The 21,745-nt window shown below is 46.1% G+C and overlaps 1 protein-coding gene and 1 long non-coding RNA gene across 2 annotated transcripts; both read right to left on the bottom strand.

Annotated features, from left to right (window-relative positions):
- Positions 1-12,676: 12,676 nt before the first annotated feature.
- LOC127924813 (uncharacterized) lies at positions 12,677-13,156 on the bottom strand. The gene is made up of 3 exons (XR_008118900.1): positions 13,062-13,156; positions 12,929-12,968; positions 12,677-12,805 (listed from the first exon to the last, which is right to left on the bottom strand). It is a non-coding gene; the product is annotated as an uncharacterized LOC127924813 (long non-coding RNA).
- Positions 13,157-13,731: 575 nt separating this feature from the next.
- LOC127924811 (uncharacterized) lies at positions 13,732-16,172 on the bottom strand. The gene is made up of 3 exons (XM_052509439.1): positions 15,910-16,172; positions 15,299-15,643; positions 13,732-15,102 (listed from the first exon to the last, which is right to left on the bottom strand). The coding sequence occupies exons 1-3, from the start codon at positions 15,962-15,964 to the stop codon at positions 14,882-14,884; spliced, it is 621 nt and encodes a 206-aa protein (XP_052365399.1). The 5' UTR covers positions 15,965-16,172; the 3' UTR covers positions 13,732-14,881.
- Between the last annotated feature and the right edge of the window lie 5,573 nt (positions 16,173-21,745).

The raw sequence follows: 21,745 nt of genomic DNA, 5'->3' as shown, positions 1-21,745 counted from the left end.
GTTAACAGACAAACAAACTGTATGTAGGTCTACATTATATATGTTTAGGCTAACAGAGAAACAGACTGTATGTTGGTCTACATTATGTATGTCTAGGCTAACAGACAAACAAACTGTATGTAGGTCTACATTATGTATGTCTAGGCTAACAGACAAACAAACTGTATGTTGGTCTACATTATGTATGTCTAGGTTAACAGACAAACAAACTGTATGTTGGTCTACATTATGTATGTCTAGGTTAACAGAGAAACAGACTGTATGTTGGTCTACATTATGTATGTCTAGGTTAACAGAGAAACAGACTGTATGTTGGTCTACATTATGTATGTCTAGGTTAACAGAGAAACAGACTGTATGTTGGTCTACATTATGTATGTCTAGGTTAACAGACAAACAAACTGTATGTAGGTCTACATTATGTATGTCTAGGTTAACAGAGAAACAGACTGTATGTTGGTCTACATTATGTATGTCTAGGTTAACAGACAAACAAACTGTATGTAGGTCTACATTATGTATGTCTAGGTTAACAGAGAAACAGACTGTATGTTGGTCTACATTATGTATGTCTAGGTTAACAGAGAAACAGACTGTATGTTGGTCTACATTATGTATGTCTAGGTTAACAGACAAACAGAACAGCAGTATAAAACATTGTTATGCCTGGCAGAAGTTTGATGACTAGAAACAAGTAATAATGAAAAGATCGACATCATCAAGCGTACTTACAGCGTGAGGAGAGAGAGGGGAGGTGAGCTTACTGTCCAAGCAGAGAATGAAACAGAATGGTGTGAGTTCTGTGGTTGACAGCAACTAGATGTACTGAGGGGCTGAAAGGTGCTGCAGAGCTGGCTTCCTGTCTTCATGATGCCTCTTCCTGGCAACCAACACACCAGTGAAGGACTTTAAGAATGGTGTGAACATCTTCATGAGAAGAGAGAGAGACTTTACAAGAAATGTCTGTCTGATATGTCATAGGCTACTTGTATTTCTTCATTGGTGGCTACAATATGGAGAGTGGATAGATGGGTCCCTCCTGAGAGGAATGAGAAACACTAGTTCTGGTGGGGGTGCTGTTCATTCCCCAAACATGTTGGTAAAACTGTTTTTGTTTTTTATAACACCAGTATCCATAGCCTTTCTGAATAATGACATTACATTTAATAAAGAAACTACATCTGATTTGATAAAACTGTATTTTATTATGAATGAATACAACTGATTGACATAATAAAACACTAAGTCATTTGTACACTCAGCTCCCCCACATGCTGAGAGGATACAGACAGATTGTCTTTTTACATTGATGCTCTCGATCAATCACTCTGTGCTCCTCATGTTGTCACTTTAGTCAACTTGAATTTAATTAGTCCACTGAACATCATGTACAGTATAAAATCACTGAACTGAAGATACAGGCCTTGATCCAATATCCACAGCAGCACACTACTTGTTTCAGTTAAAGTGGTCTGGTGTGGATGTTAGAACACCGCATGGACACTGAGGGCGTTCCAGGCTGACTATATTGCAGTCAAGCTGTGCGCAGCAACCAATGGTTGTGTGCCACATCATCGATTGAGCAGTCAGGAAACGCAGGTTAACTGATATCTTAAACACAAACACCTATCCAGGCATTGTGAGATCTGGCAGGCGACTGTAATATAGTCTGCCTGGAACAGGCCTTATATTCATCTGCAATTCAATTCAAAATCAGGTGTTCAGGGTAGTCAGTGGGTCAGGGTGGTCAGGGTGGTCAGGGTAGTCAGGGTAGTCAGGGTAGTCTGGGTGTTCAGGGTGGTCAGGGTAGTCAGGGTGGTCAGGGTAGTTTGGGTGGTCAGGGTGGTCAGGGTGGGTCAGGGTGGTCAGGGGGTCAGGGTGGTCAGGGTAGTCTGGGTAGTCTGGGTAGTCTGGGTGGTCAGGGTGGTCAGTGGGTCAGGGTGTTCAGGGTGGTCAGGGGGTCAGGGTGGTCAGGGTAGTCTGGGTGGTCAGGGTGGTCAGTGGGTCAGGGTGTTCAGGGTGGTCAGGGGGTCAGGGTAGTCTGGGTAGTCTGGGTAGTCTGGGTGGTCAGGGTGGTCAGTTGGTCAGGGTGTTCAGGGTAGTCAGTGGGTCAGGGTAGTCTGGGTGGTCAGGGTAGTCAGGGTAGTCTGGGTGTTCAGGGTGGTCAGGGTAGTCAGGGTGGTCAGGGTAGTTTGGGTGGTCAGGGTGGTCAGGGTGGTCAGTGGGTCAGGGTGGTCAGGGGTCAGGGTGGTCAGGGTAGTCTGGGTAGTCTGGGTAGTCTGGGTGGTCAGGGTGGTCAGTGGGTCAGGGTGTTCAGGGTGGTCAGGGGGTCAGGGTAGTCTGGGTGGTCAGGGTGGTCAGTGGGTCAGGGTGTTCAGGGTGGTCAGGGTGGTCTGGGTAGTCTGGGTAGTCTGGGTAGTCTGGGTAGTCTGGGTGGTCAGTTGGTCAGGGTGTTCAGGGTGGTCAGTGGGTCAGGGTAGTCTGGGTGTTCACGGTAGTCTGGGTGGTCAGGGTGGTCTGGGTTGTCAGAGTGGTCAGGGTAGTCAGGAAGGTCAGGGTAGTCAGGAAGGTCAGGGTAGTCAAGGTGGTCAAGGTAGTCTGGGTGGTCAGGGTAGTCTGGGTGGTCAGGGTAGGGTAGTCTGGGTGGTCAGGGTGGTCAGGGTGTTCAGGGTTGCCATGGTTTCCTGTCTCTTCCTCTATGGTCAGGCTTGTGTTTGATGCGACATTTGTCACCATACAGGCAGCCAGTGGTCCTCCAGAAGAAACACTCGTCACAATTGATGGGAGCCATCCTCCTGGTCCTGGGAGAGAGAGAGACAAACAGTATGAAAACACAAACACCTGCACGCAAGTGCTCCCATCCCCACCTTCTGTCAGTTATCTGTAATTTTGTACAATTCATGGCCCATAGATTAGTAACAATTTAGAATACACCATTATAAATGCTTATATACGTTTATAATATATAGTTGATGTTTTGACAGATAGTCGAATGTCCTTACCCTGTGGCGGCGTAATGGGAGGCTGAGGAGGTGTTGAGGTCTAGGTTGGAGGTTGGTCTTCTGAGGAGAGGACCTAGCGGCCTGGGTACCAAATCACCAGTCTGGTGCTCTCCAGCTCCACCACCTGGACAGTAGGACAAACCGCAGCCACAGTCAAAATCCAAACAACATCATCCACTGTCAAAATGCATACAACATCATCCACTGTCAAAATGCATACAACATCATCCACTGTCAAAATGCATACAACATCATCCACTGTCAAAATGCATACAACATCATCCACTGTCAAAATACATACAACATCATCCACTGTCAAAATATATTAAATGGAACCAATAGCATAGTCCCAAAAGTTCAAGGAACCAATAACAGAGTCAAAAAAGTACAATGGAACCAATAGCATTTTCCCAATAGTACAAAGGAACCAATAGCATATTCCCAAAAGTACAATCTCCTAATGTTCAAGCTAAATAATTGAAAGCACATCTCACATAGTAAAATGCATTTGACAGCATTATGTTTCATCCCGCCTCTCCAAGGCGAGAGCAGCCATGTTGGTATTCTTGATGTTGACAAAGCCACATCATCTCTCATGTAGAACTCTGATACTCTCTATCTCACCACACATATAACCACAACTAGGGAGAGACTAAACATTGAGAGTATTATAGTTCTACATTATATTTCTGTTATTTACTGTAGATGAGGGGATATAAAATTAGATAAAATTAGAACTCTGATACTCTCTCCCTACAACTACAGTACAGAATGTATAATTAGAATGTGGAACTCTGATACGATCTCCCCTCAACTACAGTACAGCACATAGAATTATAATGTAGAACTGTGATGCTCTCTATGTTCTGTACTGTAGGTGAGGGGAGATAGAATTATAATGTGGAACTCTGAAAGTCCTGTAAGTTTCTCTGGATAAGAGTGTCTGTTGACTAACATGTAGTTAGAGATGCAGATACAGAAGTAAAACAGATAGAAATGGGGCATGATGGTCATACGTTTTGAAAAGGTCCAATATGTGTTTCTCAGTGAGGTCCATGGTGACGTTCCCCACCCAGAGACAGGGACAGGGGGACCAGAGGAGGAGAGGAAGGGAGGGGACCATGGTCAGAATAAATCCATTACAGCAACCTTACAACAACCCAACATTATGAGTGTGACCTAAATGGCACCCTATCCCCTACACAGTGCACTATGTTTGACCGTGACTATGAGGCTCTGGTAGAAAATAGTGCACTATGTAGGAATAGGGTGCTATTTTGGACAGTCTATAGAACCTATGGCTGTAGGTATATACACTCACATTAAAGTATGTATAATTTAGATGTGGAATAACCAAGCAACAGACTGGGTGTGATTTCAGTGAACGAAGCTGGTCTGTAAGGATGAGATAACCTTGTCTTAGACCTGGAGATTCATGTTAGCTAACAGGAGCTAATGTCTACTCTTTAGCTCAGTGGGCTAGCATGGTCTAGAATCACACTAACAACCCAGGTATGATAGCCAGAGTTAAACATACACATCCAGTAGAGTCCTGAGGGGAGGAGAGGTCCACCACTGGAGTCCTGAGGGAAGGAGAGGTCCACCACTGGAGTCCTGAGGGGAGGAGAGGTCCACCACTGGAGTCCTGAGGGAAGGAGAGGTCCACCACTAGAGTCCTGAGGGGAGGAGAGGTCCACCACTAGAGTCCTGATAGGGAGGAGAGGTCCACCACTGGAGTCCTGAGGGGAGGAGAGGTCCACCACTGGAGTCCTGAGGGAAGGAGAGGTCCACCACTGGAGTCCTGAGGGGAGGAGAGGTCCACCACTGGAGTCCTGAGGGAAGGAGAGGTCCACCACTAGAGTCCTGAGGGGAGGAGAGGTCCACCACTGGAGTCCTGAGGGGAGGAGAGGTCCACCACTGGAGTCCTGAGGGAAGGAGAGGTCCACCACTGGAGTCCTGAGGGAAGGAGAGGTCCACCACTGGAGTCCTGAGGGGAGGAGAGGTCCACCACTGGAGTCCTGAGGGAAGGAGAGGTCCACCACTAGAGTCCTGAGGGGAGGAGAGGTCCACCACTAGAGTCCTGATAGGGAGGAGAGGTCCACCACTAGAGTCCTGAGGGGAGGAGAGGTCCACCACTAGAGTCCTGAGGGGAGGAGAGGTCCACCACTGGAGTCCTGAGGGAAGGAGAGGTCCACCACTAGAGTCCTGAGGGGAGGAGAGGTCCACCACTAGAGTCCTGATAGGGAGGAGAGGTCCACCACTGCAGTCATGAGGGGGAGGAGAGGTCCATCACTGCAGTCATGAGGGGGAGGAGAGGTCGACCACTGCAGTCATGAGGGGGAGGAGAGGTCCATCACTAGAGTCCTGAGGGGGGGAGAGGTCGACCACTGCAGTCATGAGGGGGAGGAGAGGTCCATCACTAGAGTCCTGAGGGAAGGAGAGGTCGACCACTGCAGTCATGAGGGGGAGGAGAGGTCCATCACTAGAGTCCTGAGGGGAGGAGAGGTCGACCACTGCAGTCATGAGGGGGAGGAGAGGTCCATCACTAGAGTCCTGAGGGGAGGAGAGGTCGACCACTGCAGTCCTGAGGGGGAAGAGAGGTCCATCACTGCAGTCATGAGGGGGAGGAGAGGTCCATCACTGCAGTCATGAGGGGGAGGAGAGGTCCATCACTGCAGTCATGAGGGGGAGGAGAGGTCCACCACTGCAGTCATGAGGGGGAGGAGAGGTCCATCACTGCAGTCATGAGGGGGAGGAGAGGTCCATCACTGGAGTCATGAGGGGGAGGAGAGGTCCACCACTGGAGTCCTGAGGGGAGGAGAGGTCCACCACTGGAGTCATGAGGGGGAGGAGAGGTCCACTACTGGAGTCATGAGGAGAGGAGAGGTCCATCACTGGAGTCATGAGGGGGAGGAGAGGTCCACCACTGGAGTCCTGAGGGGAGGAGAGGTCCACCACTGGAGTCATGAGGGGGAGGAGAGGTCCACCACTGGAGTCATGAGGGGGAGGAGAGGTCCATCACTGGAGTCATGAGGGGGAGGAGAGGTCCATCACTGCAGTCATGAGGGGGAGGAGAGGTCCATCACTGGAGTCATGAGGGGAGGAGAGGTCCACCACTGGAGTCCTGAGGGGAGGAGAGGTCCACTACTGGAGTCCTGAGGGGAGGAGAGGTCCACTACTGGAGTCCTGAGGGGAGGAGAGGTCCACTACTGGAGTCCTGATGGGAGGAGAGGTCCACCACTAGAGTCCTGAGGGGGAGAGGTCCACCACTAGAGTCCTGAGGGGAGGAGAGGTCCACCACTAGAGTCCTGAGGGGAGGAGAGGTCCACCACTAGAGTCCTGAGGGGAGGAGAGGTCCACCACTAGAGTCCTGAGGGGAGGAGAGGTCCTCCACTGGGGTCATGAGGGGAGGAGAGGTCCACCACTGGAGTCATGAGGGGAGGAGAGGTCCACCACTGGAGTCCTGAGGGGAGGAGAGATTCACCACTAGAGTCCTGAGGGAAGGAGAGGTCCACCACTGGAGTCCTGAGAGGGGAGCCGAGAGCAGTCTGCACAGTGGTAAACTTCTCCAGCTGCAACAAACTGGGTGGAGGGGGAGAGAGAGAGGGGGAGAGGAGAGAGGGGGAGAGAGAGGGGAGAGAGGGGGAGAGAGGGAGGGGAGAGAGGGGGGGAGAGAGGGATTAATTGTGTGTCGTCTGCATATCATTGCTATGCAGACGACACACAATTAATCTTCTCCTTTCCCCCTTCTGATGACCAGGTGGCGAATCGCATCTCTGCATGTCTGGCAGACATATCAGTTTGGATGACGGATCACCACCTCAAGCTGAACCTCGGCAAGACGGAGCTGCTCTTCCTCCCGGGGAAGGACTGCCCGTTCCATGATCTCGCCATCACGGTTGACAACTCCATTGTGTCCTCCTCCCAGAGCGCTAAGAACCGTGGCGTGATCCTGGACAACACCCTGTCGTTCTCAACTAACATCAAGGCGGTGGCCCGTTCCTGTAGGTTCATGCTCTACAACATCCGCAGAGTACGACCCTGCCTCACACAGGAAGCGGCGCAGGTCCTAATCCAGGCACTTGTCATCTCCCGTCTGGATTACTGCAACTCGCTGTTGGCTGGGCTCCCTGCCTGTGCCATTAAACCCCTACAACTCATCCAGAACGCCGCAGCCCGTCTGGTGTTCAACCTTCCCAAGTTCTCTCACGTCACCCCGCTCCTCCGCTCTCTCTACTGGCTTCCAGTTGAAGCTCGCATCCGCTACAAGACCATGGTGCTTGCCAACGGAGCTGTGAGGGGAACGGCACCTCAGTACCTCCAGGCTCTCCAGGCCCTACACCCAAACAAGGGCACTGCGTTCATCCACCTCTGGCCTGCTCGCCTCCCTACCACTGAGGAAGTACAGTTCCCGCTCAGCCCAGTCAAAACTGTTCGCTGCTCTGGCCCCCCAATGGTGGAACAAACTCCCTCACGACGCCAGGACAGCGGAGTCAATCACCACCTTCCGGAGACACCTGAAACCCCACCTCTTTAAGGAATACCTAGGATAGGATAAGTAATCCTTCTCACCCCCCTTTAAGATTTAGATGCACTATTGTAAAGTGACTGTTCTACTGGATGTCACAAGGTGAATGCACCAATTTGTAAGTCGCTCTGGATAAGAGCGTCTGCTAAATGACTTAAATGTAGAAGGGGGGAGAGGGAGAGAGAGAGGGAGAGAAGGGGGGAGAGGGAGAGAGAGAGGGAGAGAAGGGGGGAGAGGGAGAGAGAGAGGGAGAGAAGGGGGAGGGGAGAGAGAGGGGGGGAGTGGGGGGGCGAGAGGGGAGGAGAGAGAGGGGGGGTGATGAACAGTGCTTGGTGTTGATCTTTGAATCAATACATGTTAGTCAAGCAATCAATTTATTTGTTGTCTATTTATTGTCTACATTTGAGCTTATTTACAACATGATGCTTATATTCTATTCAATGTATCTCAAATAAATGTACTAATGAATCATTAATAATTTGAAAATAAAACAAGCAATATCATGACACTGAACAATATGGTATTACATAATATAAAATATAAAATGACCAGTAATGACTGACAGCAATACAAAGTAAAACATATTTTAACACATCAGGAACAACTCCAGAGATACAAATATTTAAAACTCTTGTCAATATAATTCATTTTTGTGTCACTAAGACAAGACATAACTTTAAATGTTATAAAAAATCGGGAATTGGCAAAATCCCATAGAGAAAGATAAGCAATACAATCTACAGATAGTAAACAGATAAGTTTACAAGAACAGTAGGCCAGTTCAGGAAGGAACCCTGAGTGTCCAATTAGAGACTAGTATCATTCACCACCATCTTATTCTGTGGTCTATTAAACTGACCGGGTCTGATCTCACATCCTTCTGCTGCTGCTGCTACTGTTACTATACTCTGGCTTCTTGTTCTCCGTTGACTCTGCTGCTGCTACTGTTACTATACTCTGGCTTCTTGTCCTACGTTGACTCTGCTGCTGCTACTGTTACTCTACTCTGGCTTCTTGTCCTCCGTTGACTCTGCTGCTGCTACTGTTACTCTACTCTGGCTTCTTGTCCTTCGTTGACTCTGCTGCTGCTACTGTTACTATACTCTGGCTTCTTGTCCTTCCTCCGTTGACTCTGCTGCTGCTACTGTTACTATACTCTGGCTTCTTGTCCTCCGTTGACTCTGCTGCTGCTACTGTTACTCTACTCTGACTTCTTGTCCTTCGTTGACTCTGCTGCTGCTACTGTTACTCTACTCTGGCTTCTTGTCCTTCGTTGACTCTGCTGCTGCTACTGTTACTCTACTCTGGCTTCTTGTCCTTCGTTGACTCTGCTGCTGCTACTGTTACTCTACTCTGGCTTCTTGTCCTCCGTTGACTCTGCTGCTGCTACTGTTACTCTACTCTGGCTTCTTGTCCTTCGTTGACTCTGCTGCTGCTACTGTTACTCTACTCTGGCTTCTTGTCCTCCGTTGACTCTGCTGCTGCTACTGTTACTCTACTCTGGCTTCTTGTCCTCCGTTGACTCTGCTGCTGCTACTGTTACTATACTCTGGCTTCTTGTCCTCCGTTGACTCTGCTGCTGCTACTGTTACTCTACTCTGACTTCTTGTTCTCCGTTGACTCTGCTGCTGCTACTGTTACTCTACTCTGGCTTCTTGTCCTCCGTTGACTCTGCTGCTGCTACTGTTACTCTACTCTGGCTTCTTGTCCTCCGTTGACTCTGCTGCTGCTACTGTTACTCTACTCTGGCTTCTTGTCCTTCGTTGACTCTGCTGCTGCTACTGTTACTCTACTCTGGCTTCTTGTCCTCCATTGACTCTGCTGCTGCTACTGTTACTCTACTCTGGCTTCTTGTCCTTCGTTGACTCTGCTGCTGCTACTGTTACTCTACTCTGGCTTCTTGTCCTCCATTGACTCTGCTGCTGCTACTGTTACTCTACTCTGACTTCTTGTCCTTCGTTGACTCTGCTGCTGCTACTGTTACTCTACTCTGGCTTCTTGTCCTCCGTTGACTCTGCTGCTGCTACTGTTACTCTACTCTGGCTTCTTGTCCTCCGTTGACTCTGCTGCTGCTACTGTTACTCTACTCTGGCTTCTTGTCCTTCGTTGACTCTGCTGCTGCTACTGTTACTCTACTCTGGCTTCTTGTCCTCCATTGACTCTGCTGCTGCTACTGTTACTCTACTCTGGCTTCTTGTCCTCCGTTGACTCTGCTGCTGCTACTGTTACTCTACTCTGGCTTCTTGTCCTTCGTTGACTCTGCTGCTGCTACTGTTACTCTACTCTGACTTCTTGTCCTTCGTTGACTCTGCTGCTGCTACTGTTACTATACTCTGGCTTCTTGTCCTCCATTGACTCTGCTGCTGCTACTGTTACTCTACTCTGACTTCTTGTCCTTCGTTGACTCTGCTGCTGCTACTGTTACTCTACTCTGACTTCTTGTCCTTCGTTGACTCTGCTGCTGCTACTGTTACTCTACTCTGGCTTCTTGTCCTCCGTTGACTCTGCTGCTGCTACTGTTACTCTACTCTGGCTTCTTGTCCTCCGTTGACTCTGCTGCTGCTACTGTTACTATACTCTGGCTTCTTGTCCTCCGTTGACTCTGCTGCTGCTACTGTTACTCTACTCTGGCTTCTTGTCCTCCGTTGACTCTGCTGCTGCTACTGTTACTATACTCTGGCTTCTTGTCCTTCCTCCGTTGACTCTGCTGCTGCTACTGTTACTCTACTCTGGCTTCTTGTCCTCCATTGACTCTGCTGCTGCTACTGTTACTCTACTCTGGCTTCTTGTTCTCCATTGACTCTGCTGCTGCTACTGTTACTCTACTCTGGCTTCTTGTCCTCCGTTGACTCTGCTGCTGCTACTGTTACTCTACTCTGGCTTCTTGTCCTCCGTTGACTCTGCTGCTGCTACTGTTACTCTACTCTGGCTTCTTGTCCTTCGTTGACTCTGCTGCTGCTACTGTTACTATACTCTGGCTTCTTGTCCTCCGTTGACTCTGCTGCTGCTACTGTTACTCTACTCTGGCTTCTTGTCCTCCGTTGACTCTGCTGCTGCTACTGTTACTCTACTCTGGCTTCTTGTTCTCCATTGACTCTGCTGCTGCTACTGTTACTATACTCTGGCTTCTTGTCCTCCGTTGACTCTGCTGCTGCTACTGTTACTCTACTCTGGCTTCTTGTCCTCCGTTGACTCTGCTGCTGCTACTGTTACTATACTCTGGCTTCTTGTCCTCCATTGACTCTGCTGCTGCTACTGTTACTCTACTCTGGCTTCTTGTCCTCCGTTGACTCTGCTGCTGCTACTGTTACTCTACTCTGGCTTCTTGTCCTCCGTTGACTCTGCTGCTGCTACTGTTACTCTACTCTGGCTTCTTGTCCTTCGTTGACTCTGCTGCTGCTACTGTTACTATACTCTGGCTTCTTGTCCTTCGTTGACTCTGCTGCTGCTACTGTTACTCTACTCTGGCTTCTTGTCCTCCGTTGACTCTGCTGCTGCTACTGTTACTCTACTCTGGCTTCTTGTCCTTCGTTGACTCTGCTGCTGCTACTGTTACTCTACTCTGGCTTCTTGTCCTTCGTTGACTCTGCTGCTGCTACTGTTACTCTACTCTGGCTTCTTGTTCTCCGTTGACTCTGCTGCTGCTACTGTTACTCTACTCTGGCTTCTTGTCCTTCGTTGACTCTGCTGCTGCTACTGTTACTATACTCTGGCTTCTTGTCCTCCGTTGACTCTGCTGCTGCTACTGTTACTCTACTCTGACTTCTTGTTCTCCGTTGACTCTGCTGCTGCTACTGTTACTCTACTCTGGCTTCTTGTCCTCCGTTGACTCTGCTGCTGCTACTGTTACTCTACTCTGACTTCTTCTTGTCCTCAATGTTTGGCTGCTGCGGTGATGTGATTGATTGTGAGGATCAACGATGTTGCTGCTCTGTTGTCAGTCAATAGCTGGCTACAAACTAGATTTAGCTATGTAGAATTAGCCTCGGGAGTAGCTTGTCATGTTGCCTACTTGTTTGTTCCCAACATCAGCTTTTGAGCCTGTCAGCATGCTTCGTGAACCATCATGGATAATTCTCCCTCATCCATACAAGGAGGAAGTAGCCTATGCTAGACTAGCATTCAGGCTATGAGAAGCAATGTTTTCTGATCATGAGCAGGAGAGTAGCTCCACCCCAGCCTCCACCTGTTAGGTTCTGTGTTCCTGCTGGGGGATTGGTATAGTTTACTGCTACCCTGAAGGAGCAGAGACTATAACGCCAAGACTCACACTATTCATTTGCTAATAAAGAATCTGGAAATGGCAAAATCTTATAGAAAAATAGCAGAAGCACAATCTATCCCATTGATCATCTAGATACATACTGTATTGATCATCTATATACATACTGTATTGATAATCTATACACATACTGTATTGATCATTTATCATCTATATACATACTGTATTGATCATCTAGACACATACTGTATTGATCATCTAGACACATACTGTATTTATCTATTATTTATTATTATTATTTATTATTATTATATTATTATTATATTATTATTATTATATTATTATTATATTATTGTTGTTATTATTATTATTATTATTATTATTATTATTATTATTATTATTATATTATTATCATTAGGAGAACAATCTAAATTCCAGCACTTACTCAGAAGTTAAAGCTCATTGTCTCAAACCTTCTAGACTATAAAGCATTATGATAGTAAGAGAATAGCATTTTGAGGCCTAGCTTTGGTTTGATGCTGTTGCTCTTCAGTCCAGGTACTGTTTTGGTTCTCTTCAGTCCAAGTTCTATGGTGGTTCTCTTTGGTCCAGGTTCTGTGGTGGTTCTCCTCAGTCAAGGTTCTTTTGTGGTTCTCTCCAGTTCTCATAATCGGAGGGCTCAGCATCTATCCGAGGGTCTGTGTCACTGTCCAGGTTCTGTGGTGGTTCTGTTCAGTCCAGGTTTTTTTGTGGTTCTCTCCAGTTCTCATAATCGGAGGGCTCAGCATCTATCTGAGGGTCTGTGTCACTGTCCAGGTTCTGTGGTGGTTTGCTCCAGTTCTGATAATCGGAGGGCTCAGCATCTATCTGAGGGTCTGTGTCACTGTCCAGGTTCTGTGGTGGTTCGCTCCAGTTCTGATAATCGGAGGGCTCAGCATCTATCTGAGGGGCTGTGTCACTGTCCAGGTTCTGTGGTGGTTCGCTCCAGTTCTCATAATCGGAGGGCTCAGCATCTATCTGAGGGGCTGTGTCACTGGGAGCGTCTCTCACATTCTGAAAGAAGACACACTGAATGAGCACTTTACGAACGCCTCCCTCCAAAATTGTTATGTAAATTAATTTGCTTACTGTCAATGGTATTAGGATTGAAATAACTTTGGTTGTTGACATTATTACCTGTGTGTCTGCTGTGGCATCACTTCCTCCTGTGGATCTCCTGTAATGAGGGACAGAGTGAGCTCTGCTCTCTACTGACCTCTAGTGGAAATTGATATGTTACTAATACAGTATATGTAAATGGCTGGCTCACCTCTTCAGAGTGCAGTAGATGGTGAGTAGCAGAGCTCCAGCAGTCAGGACAGCCCCCACCCCCACCACAGGAACCCAGGGAAACACTGCTGCAGGGTCATGGGTTAATTAATGCATGATGTCAGAATGAAATCTGTAAAATTACAGAGCACAAAAAATGGACAGAATGTGAGATACTTACATGTAACATTAATATGGACAGGGATATGTTCTCTCCCTATAATGTTCAGAGCCTCACAGTAGTATCCCTCTCTGTCCTCAGAGCTGATGTTATGGATGGTGTAACTCTGTCCAGAATGTCTCATTGACATTTTCTTATATGTTATCTTGTACCAGGTGTATTTGTCCACAGGTGGGTTGGCATCACTGCTACAGGTCAGATTCACTGAACTGCCCTCCACTATTTCACCAGAGGGACTGACTGACACTGAAGTGTTCTTTGGGCCGTCTGGATAACAGACAAAGTGAAAGTTAGTCTTCTCATTATGAAATGGTGTCAGTATTCGGAACTGTAAAATCAACTACCATTAATCTGAATGGAATAGTAGCTCTAACTCATGTCTGTTTCACTAAACATCAACCACCATTATTCTAAATGGAATAGTGTCAGGACCCGGTTATGAACCCAGGTCTCCAGAGTGAGAAACAGTCACTTAACCAACTGAGCCACGAATAGTTGGCAGAACCCAGAAGATGAGGCAGACACAGCAGTACTTGAGATGGTGTATTTAATGAAGTACAAAGTGAAGTTCTTCAGGAAAACATGTAACTCCACAACCTCAAAAGGAATTCCACAAGAACAAAGGTAATCCTCCAAGACAAAAAGGTAAATCCACAAGGTGGAAGGCACAGCACAAAAAGCCTAAAAAAAAAATACTCAAAAACAAACAAACAAGAACAAAAAACAGAATTCCACAAGAGAGTCCACCGGGATCAACAAGAGTTCACAGAGTACTAGGGCTGGGTGCTAACATACAAACACAGAGCACAGAACAGAGGAAAACAAAGGGTTTAAATACAATCAGGGGAAACGAGGCACAGGTGCAAATAATAATGGGGATCAAGGGAAAACAAAAGGTCAAAAGGCACAATGGGGGCATCTAGTGACCAAAAACCGGAACAACCCTGGCCAAATCCTGACAGAATAGTAGCTCTATCTCATGTCTGTTTCACTAAACACCAACCACCATTAATCTAAATGGAATAGTAGCTCTATCTCATGTCTGTTTCACTAAACATCAACCACCATTAATCTAAATGGAATAGTAGCTCTATCTCATGTCTGTTTCACTAAACATCAACCACCATTAATCTAAATGGAATAGTAGCTCTATCTCATGTCTGTTTCACTAAACATCAACCACCATTAATCTAAATGGAATAGTAGCTCTATCTCATGTCTGTTTCACTAAACATCAACCACCATTAATCTAAATGGAATAGTAGCTCTATCTCATGTCTGTTTCACTAAACATCAACCACCATTAATCTAAATGGAATAGTAGCTCTATCTCATGTCTGTTTCACTAAACATCAACCACCATTAATCTAAATGGAATAGTAGCTCTATCTCATGTCTGTTTCACTAAACATCAACCACCATTAATCTAAATGGAATAGTAGCTCTATCTCATGTCTGTTTCACTAAACATCAACCACCATTAATCTAAATGGAATAGTAGCTCTATCTCATGTCTGTTTCACTAAACATCAACCACCATTAATCTAAATGGAATAGTAGCTCTATCTCATGTCTGTTTCACTAAACATCAACACTGACCAGTGATGTATTGGATGATTTTGACAGACTTTAAAAGTGTATTAGTCACACTCACACACTGCAGGAGAATTGATGCCTTTTACAGCACAGTAGAAGCTGTCGTCAGTTTTAAAGTAGACTGAGTATGAGGAGGAGGAGGAGGCCCCTTGTACAATCTTACTGTTCCTGTACCAGGTGTAGGTGGGGTTACCAGTCAGAGTACAGGTGGTGCTACAGGTCAGTGTCATTGACCACCATGTAGTGGTCACCTTAACCTGCAGGTCTGGAGTAGATAACATTAAAACCATCAATGACCTGTTGTCTAGTTCAAATGAGGCAGGAGTGGACGTTCTCAATTCATCAATTCAGGCATTCCTATTTTACACATACTTACATATTTATATTATTTCAAAACAAATCAAGACAATTTTCCAGAACCAATTAAACAGAGTAGAATTATATATATAATATCACTGTACCTGTAACAGACAGAGTGACTCCAGGGCTCCCAAAATATTTCCCTCTGGTCTGATCTGTTATGAATCTGAACATGTACGTAGCTGAGTGTCTCTCTCTCAGGTCTGTGATTGTCAGGGTGTGGCCATTCTCTTCATCCTCACGGTACGTCACACGTCCTTTGTAGTCTGGGTCATCTAACAGACTCACATAATTATCCACATCATAAACTTTAGTGAACCACAAGGTTGTTGTGACTTTACCACTGGGATATCTGATAGAGCAGGACATCTCCACTGTTGACACCTTTAAGGTACAGATACTCTGAGTGGTGTAAGTAACACTCCAGCCATTCTGCCCCAGTACCACTGAAACACAGTTAGACATCACAAGGACGTTACATTAAGTTCAAGGTCTTGTGACTCACACTAACACTTTGTTCCATAGTTGCTGAGTTGAGACATTAATGCTCTTTGGTTGAGTGTGAATGGAAACCACAGATAAGCTTCACTCAGTGAGGTGTGAAAGACAACTATTTAAAGTGAAGTGGAGACGCCAAACGTGTCGCCAGTAGAACATAAAAATGGTTGTGCTTTTAGAAATGGGCAACTTAAAGATAAGAATGAGACCATACCTGTCACAGACCAGAGAAAGACCACCAACACACTTCCTGCTGTTCTCAAGGACATTGTTGTATCTCCCACCCTGCAGTCTTAGAAACATAAACAACAACTCACTCTATAGCTGGTGAATAACTCCACCTGATACATTGAAGTATAAACTGTAAATGGGGTACAGGGCCTCATTACTGAAAATGAACCAGGCTCATATTGTGTTGTGTTGTTTGTATTGTGCTATATGGTTGTCTATGTGAATACTGTCTGTCTGTAAGTCTATTCCACTATGTATGTAATGTGCTATATGGTTGTCTATGTGAATACTGTCTGTCTGTAAGTCTATTCCACTATGTATGTAATGTGCTATATGGTTGTCTATGTGAATACTGTCTGTCTGTAAGTCTATTCCACTATGTATGTAATGTGCTATATGGTTGTCTATGTGAATACTGTCTGTCTGTAAGTCTATTCCACTATGTATGTAATGTGCTATATGGTTGTCTATGTGAATACTGTCTGTCTGTAAGTCTATTCCACTATGTATGTAATGTGCTATATGGTTGTCTATGTGAATACTGTCTGTCTGTAAGTCTATTCCACTATGTATGTAATGTGCTATATGGTTGTCTATGTGAATACTGTCTGTCTGTAAGTCTATTCCACTATGTATGTAATGTGCTATATGGTTGTCTATGTGAATACTGTCTGTCTGTAAGTCTATTCCACTATGTATGTAATGTGCTATATGGTTGTCTATGTGAATACTGTCTGTCTGTAAGTCTATTCCACTATGTATGTAATGTGCTATATGGTTGTCTATGTGAATACTGTCTGTCTGTAATGTGTGTGACGAGTTGCATGTCTGTCTACATCTGTCTATTTAAGCTGACATGATGTATGATAGAAAAAATAATTTCCTAATGTATCCAATAGTCGTCATCATTATAAACAACAACAATCACTTATTGAATACATCTGTAGTACTGTAAACACATATTTCTGACCACCAGGTTCAATGATAGCTCCTATCTCCAAGCTGTGAGGCTAAACAGCAAGTGACTCACAAACATGCACACATGCACACACACACACACACACACACACACACACACACACACACACACACACACACACACACACACACACACACACACACACACACACACACACACACACACACACACACACACACACACACACACACACACACACACACACACACCAGCCTTCACTTTGGCTCACCCTCCTGTTCAGCTCAGGCGTTCGGCGTAGCCGGCCTTCTAGTTGCTGCCGAACCTGCTGCTGGCAAACACCCTTCACTCACCAACCCCGGACTTGTTCGTCTTCATTACACAGACCTGGTTCCAATCCCCACTCTATCACTGTATTTGGTTTCTCAAATGATTGCCTCGCCTGGTTTACCAACTACTTCTCTGATAGAGTTCAGTGTGTCAAATCGGAGGGCCTGTTGTCTGGAAATCTGACAGTCTCTATGGGTGTGCCACAGGGTTCAATTCTCGGGCCGACTCTCTTTTCTGTATACATGAATGAGTTTGCTCTTGCTGCTGGTGAGTCTCTGATCCACCTCTACGCAGACGACACCATTCTGTATACTTCTGGCCCCTCCTTGGACACTGTGTTAACTAACCTCCAGACGAGCTTCAATGCCATACAACTCTCCTTCCGTGGCCTCCAACTGCTCCTAAACGCAAGTAAAACTAAATGCATGCTTTTCAATCGATCGCTGCCCGCACCTGCTCGCCCGTCCAGCATCACTACTATGGACGGCTCTGACTTAGAATACGTGGACAATTACAAATATCTGGGTGTCTGGTTAGACTGTAAACTCTCCTTCCAGACTCACATTAAGCATCTCCAATCCAAAATTAAATCTAGAATCGGCTTCCTATATCGCAACAAAGCATCCTTCACTCATGCTGCCAAACATACCCTCGTAAAACTGACCATCCTACCGATCCTCGACTTCGGTGATGTCATCTATAAAATAGCCTCCAACACTCTACTCAACAAACTGGATGCAGTCTATCACAGTATCATCCGTTTTGTCACCAAAGCCCCATACACTACCCACCATTGCGACCGGTACGCTCTCGTTGGTTGACTCTCGCTTCATACTCGTCGCCAAACCCACTGGCTACAGGTTATCTACAAGTCTCTGCTAGGTAAAGCCCCGCCTTATCTCAGCTCACTGGTCACCATAGCAGCACCCACTCATAGCACATTCTCCAGCAGGTATATCTCACTGGTCACCCCCAAAGCCAATTCCTCCTTTGGTCGTCTTTCCTTCCAGTTCTCTGCTGCCCATGACTGGAACGAATTGCAAAAATCTCTGAAGCTGGAGACTCACATCTCCCTCACTAGCTTTAAGCACCAGCTGTCAGAGCAGTTTACAGATCACTGCACCTGTACTTAGCCCATCTGTAAACAGCCCATCTGTCTACCTACCTCATCCCCATACTGGTATTTATTTATTTAGCTCCTTTGCACCCCAGTATCTCTACCTGCACATTCATCTTCTGCCGATCTACCATTCCAGTGTTTAATTGCTATATTGTAATTACTTTACCACCATGGCCTATTTATTTCCTTAATAACTTGCCTCATTTGCACTCACTGTATATAGACTTTTTGTTTTCTTTTGTTCTACTGTATTATTGACTGTATGTTTTGTTTATTCCATGTGTAACTCAGTGTTGTTGTATGTGTCGAACTGCTTTGCTTCATCTTGGCCAGGTCGCAGTTGCAAATGAGAACTTGTTCTCAACTAGTCTACCTCAAATCAAATCAAATGTATTTATATAGCCCTTCGTACATCAGCTGATATCTCAAAGTGCTGTACAGAAACCCAGCCTAAAACCCCAAACAGCAAGCAATGCAGGTGTAGAAGCACGGTGACTAGGAAAAACTCCCTAGAAAGGCCAAAACCTAGGAATAAACCTAGAGAGGAACCAGGCTATGTGGGGTGGCCAGTCCTCTTCTGGCTGTGCCGGGTGGAGATTATAACAGAACACCTGGTTAAATAAAGGTGATAAAAAAAGTATACTCCCTCTGTCATTTGTCTCTGTCATTTGTCTCTGTCATTTGTCTCTGTCATTTGTCTCTGTCTTTGTCGATCATTGTAAATGTTGTCCTGCTATTTCCTGAGTACTTTACTATTTTAATACATTTCAGTAGTTCTAAACCTGCAACTGCCTCCTGACTCTCTACACGTGTGACACACACACACCATCTGTATTGAAGGTCCATAAGGCCCATGGAGTCTGTATCAAAGTCTAGAGAGCTGGTTGTTATGGATGAACAAAACACACATCCTACACAGTCTAGATGTCAACCCTCCTCCCTATCAGTCTGGTCATAAAGGACCCTCAGCTAAAGTCACTGTGTCACACACACTTTTTAAATAGTTTATTTGAATCACCAATCATTTTGAACATTTCAAAGGGTATAGAAAACATCTCCAAACAGCTAAACTGCCAGCTGAAACCGAGCAGTACCTAGTCAATTGTTTTGCCCTAGTTTTTGTCAGACCAGCAAATTGGAGGCCACGCACTGCAAGCCTGTGTGAGTGGCCGAGACGGACAAATATCAGTGCCACCAGCTAGCACCTCCCCCCAGGCTGTCCAAGCACCATGAGGGGCTGGTTTTTAAGCAGATTCTCTGTAAAGACCTGCTAAATGTAGCCGTTAAATGAGCAGCCCACTTCCACAATGAACACCTCACCCTGCCCCCCCCCCAACAACAATATCTGGAGTATTTGGCACACAGGAAAACACATCATAATCAACATTAAACCAGCTTCAAATCAAATCAAATTGTTTTTGTCACTTGCGCCGAATACAACAGGTGTAGGTAGACCTTACAGTGAAACGCTTACTTACAAGCCATTAACTAACAATGCAGTTTTAAGAAAAATACAACCAAAAAATAAATAAATAAAAGTAACAAATAATTAAGAGCAGCAATAAAATAACAATAGTGAGGCTATATACAGGGGGTAAAGGTACAAGGTCAATGTGCGGGGGCACCGGTTAGTCGAGGAAATTGAGGTAATATATAACAGAGAGTACTGTAGCAGCAGAGTAAAAACAGAGGGGGTGGGGGGGGGGCAATGCAAATAGTCTGGGTAGCCAGCTGTTCAGGATTCTTATGGGTTGGGGTAGAAGCTGTTCAGGAGTCTTATGGACCTACACTTGGTGCTCCGGTATTGCTTGCCGTGCGGTAGCAGAGAGAACAGTCTATGACTAGGATGGCTGGAGACTTTTTTAGGGTCTTCCTCTGACACCGCCTGGTATAGAGATCCTGGATGGCAGGAAGCTTGGCCCCAGTGATGTACTGAGCCGTTCTCACTACCCTCTGTAGTGCCTTGCGTTCAGAGGCCGAGCAGTTGCCGTACCAGGCAGTGATGCAACCAGTCACGATGCTCTCGATGGTGCAGCTGTAGAACCTTTTGAGGATCTGAGAACCCATGCCAAATCTTTTCAGTCTCTTGAGGGGGAATGGGTTTTGTCGTGCCCTCTTCACGACTGTCTTGGTGTGCTTGGATCATGTTAGTTTGTTGGTGATGTATACACCAAGGAACTTGACTCTCTGAACCTGATCCACTACAGCCCCGTCAATGAGAATGGGGGCGTGCTCAGTCCTCCTTTCCCTGTAGTCCACAATCATCTCCTTAGTCTTGATCACGTTGAGGGAGAGGTTGTTGTCCTGGCACCACACGACCAGGTCTCTGACCTCCTCCCTATTTGCTGTCTCGTCGTTGTTGGTGATCAGGCAGGGCGACCACTGTTGTGTCATCAGAAAACTTAATGATGGTGTTGGAGTCGTGCCTGACCGTGCAGTCATGAGTAAGTAGGGAGTACAGGAGGGGACTGAGCACGCAACTCTGAAGGGCCCCCGTGTTGAGGATCAGCATGGCAGATGTGTTGTTACCTAGTCTTACCACCTGGGGGCGGCTCAACAGGAAGTCCAGGATCCAGTTGCAGAGGCAAGTGTTTAGTCACAGAGTATTTAGCTTAGTGATGAGCTTTGAGGGCACTATGGTGTTGAACACTGAGCTGTAGTCAATGAATAGCATTCTCACATAGGTGTTCCTTTTGTACAGGTGTGGAGTGCAATAGAGATTGCATCATCTGTGGATCTGTTGGGGTGGTATTCAAATTGGAGTGGGTCTAGGGTTTCTGCGATAATGGTGTTGGTGTGAACCATGACCAGCCTTTCAAAGCACTTCATGGCTACAGATGTGAGTGCTATGGATTAGTAGTAATTTAGGCAGGTTGCCGTAGTGTTCTTGGGCACAGGGACTATGGTGGTCTGCTTGAAACGTGTTGGTATTACAGACTCAGACAGTGAGAGGTTGAAAATGTTAGTGAAGACACTTGCCAGTTGGTCAGTGCATGCTCTCAGCCCCACGACACGTACTCATAATCCATCTGGCCCTGCGGCCTTGTGAATGTTGACCTGTTTAAAGGTCATACATTGGCTGTGGAGAGCGTGATCACACAGTCGTCCAGAACAGCTGATGCTCTCATGCATGTTTCAGTGTTACTAGCTTTGAAGAGAGCATAGAAGTAATTTAGCTCGTCTGGTAGGCTCTTGTAATTTAGCTCGTCTGGTAGGCTCTTGTAATTTAGCTTGACTGGTAGGCTGGTAGGTTCACCGGGAAACTCTCAGCTGTGCTTCACTTTGTAGTCTGTAATAGTTTTCAAGCCCTGCCACATCCAACAGGTGTCGGAGCCATTGTAGTACAATTCTATCTTAGTCCTGTATTGACTTTTTTCCTGTTTGATGGTTCGTCGGAGGGCATAGCGGGATTTCTTATAAGCTTCAAAAGTG

Source organism: Oncorhynchus keta, unplaced genomic scaffold (genome assembly GCF_023373465.1).
Source record: "Oncorhynchus keta strain PuntledgeMale-10-30-2019 unplaced genomic scaffold, Oket_V2 Un_contig_4570_pilon_pilon, whole genome shotgun sequence".
Taxonomy (NCBI): Eukaryota; Metazoa; Chordata; class Actinopteri; order Salmoniformes; family Salmonidae; genus Oncorhynchus; species Oncorhynchus keta.
Note: the sequence above shows the minus strand (reverse complement) of the source record. Positions and strands in the feature narration are given on the sequence as shown.

Excerpts from the sequence above, each read along its gene's own strand:
- LOC127924811 (XM_052509439.1), bottom strand. The coding sequence starts at position 15,964 with ATGTCCTTGAGAACAGCAGGAAGTGTGTTGGTGGTCTTTCTCTGGTCT. Across the intron at positions 15,644-15,909 it reads CTTTCTCTGGTCTGTGACAG|TGGTACTGGGGCAGAATGGC; the intron begins GTATGGTCTCAT and ends ACTGTGTTTCAG. Across the intron at positions 15,103-15,298 it reads AGTCACTCTGTCTGTTACAG|ACCTGCAGGTTAAGGTGACC; the intron begins GTACAGTGATAT and ends TATCTACTCCAG.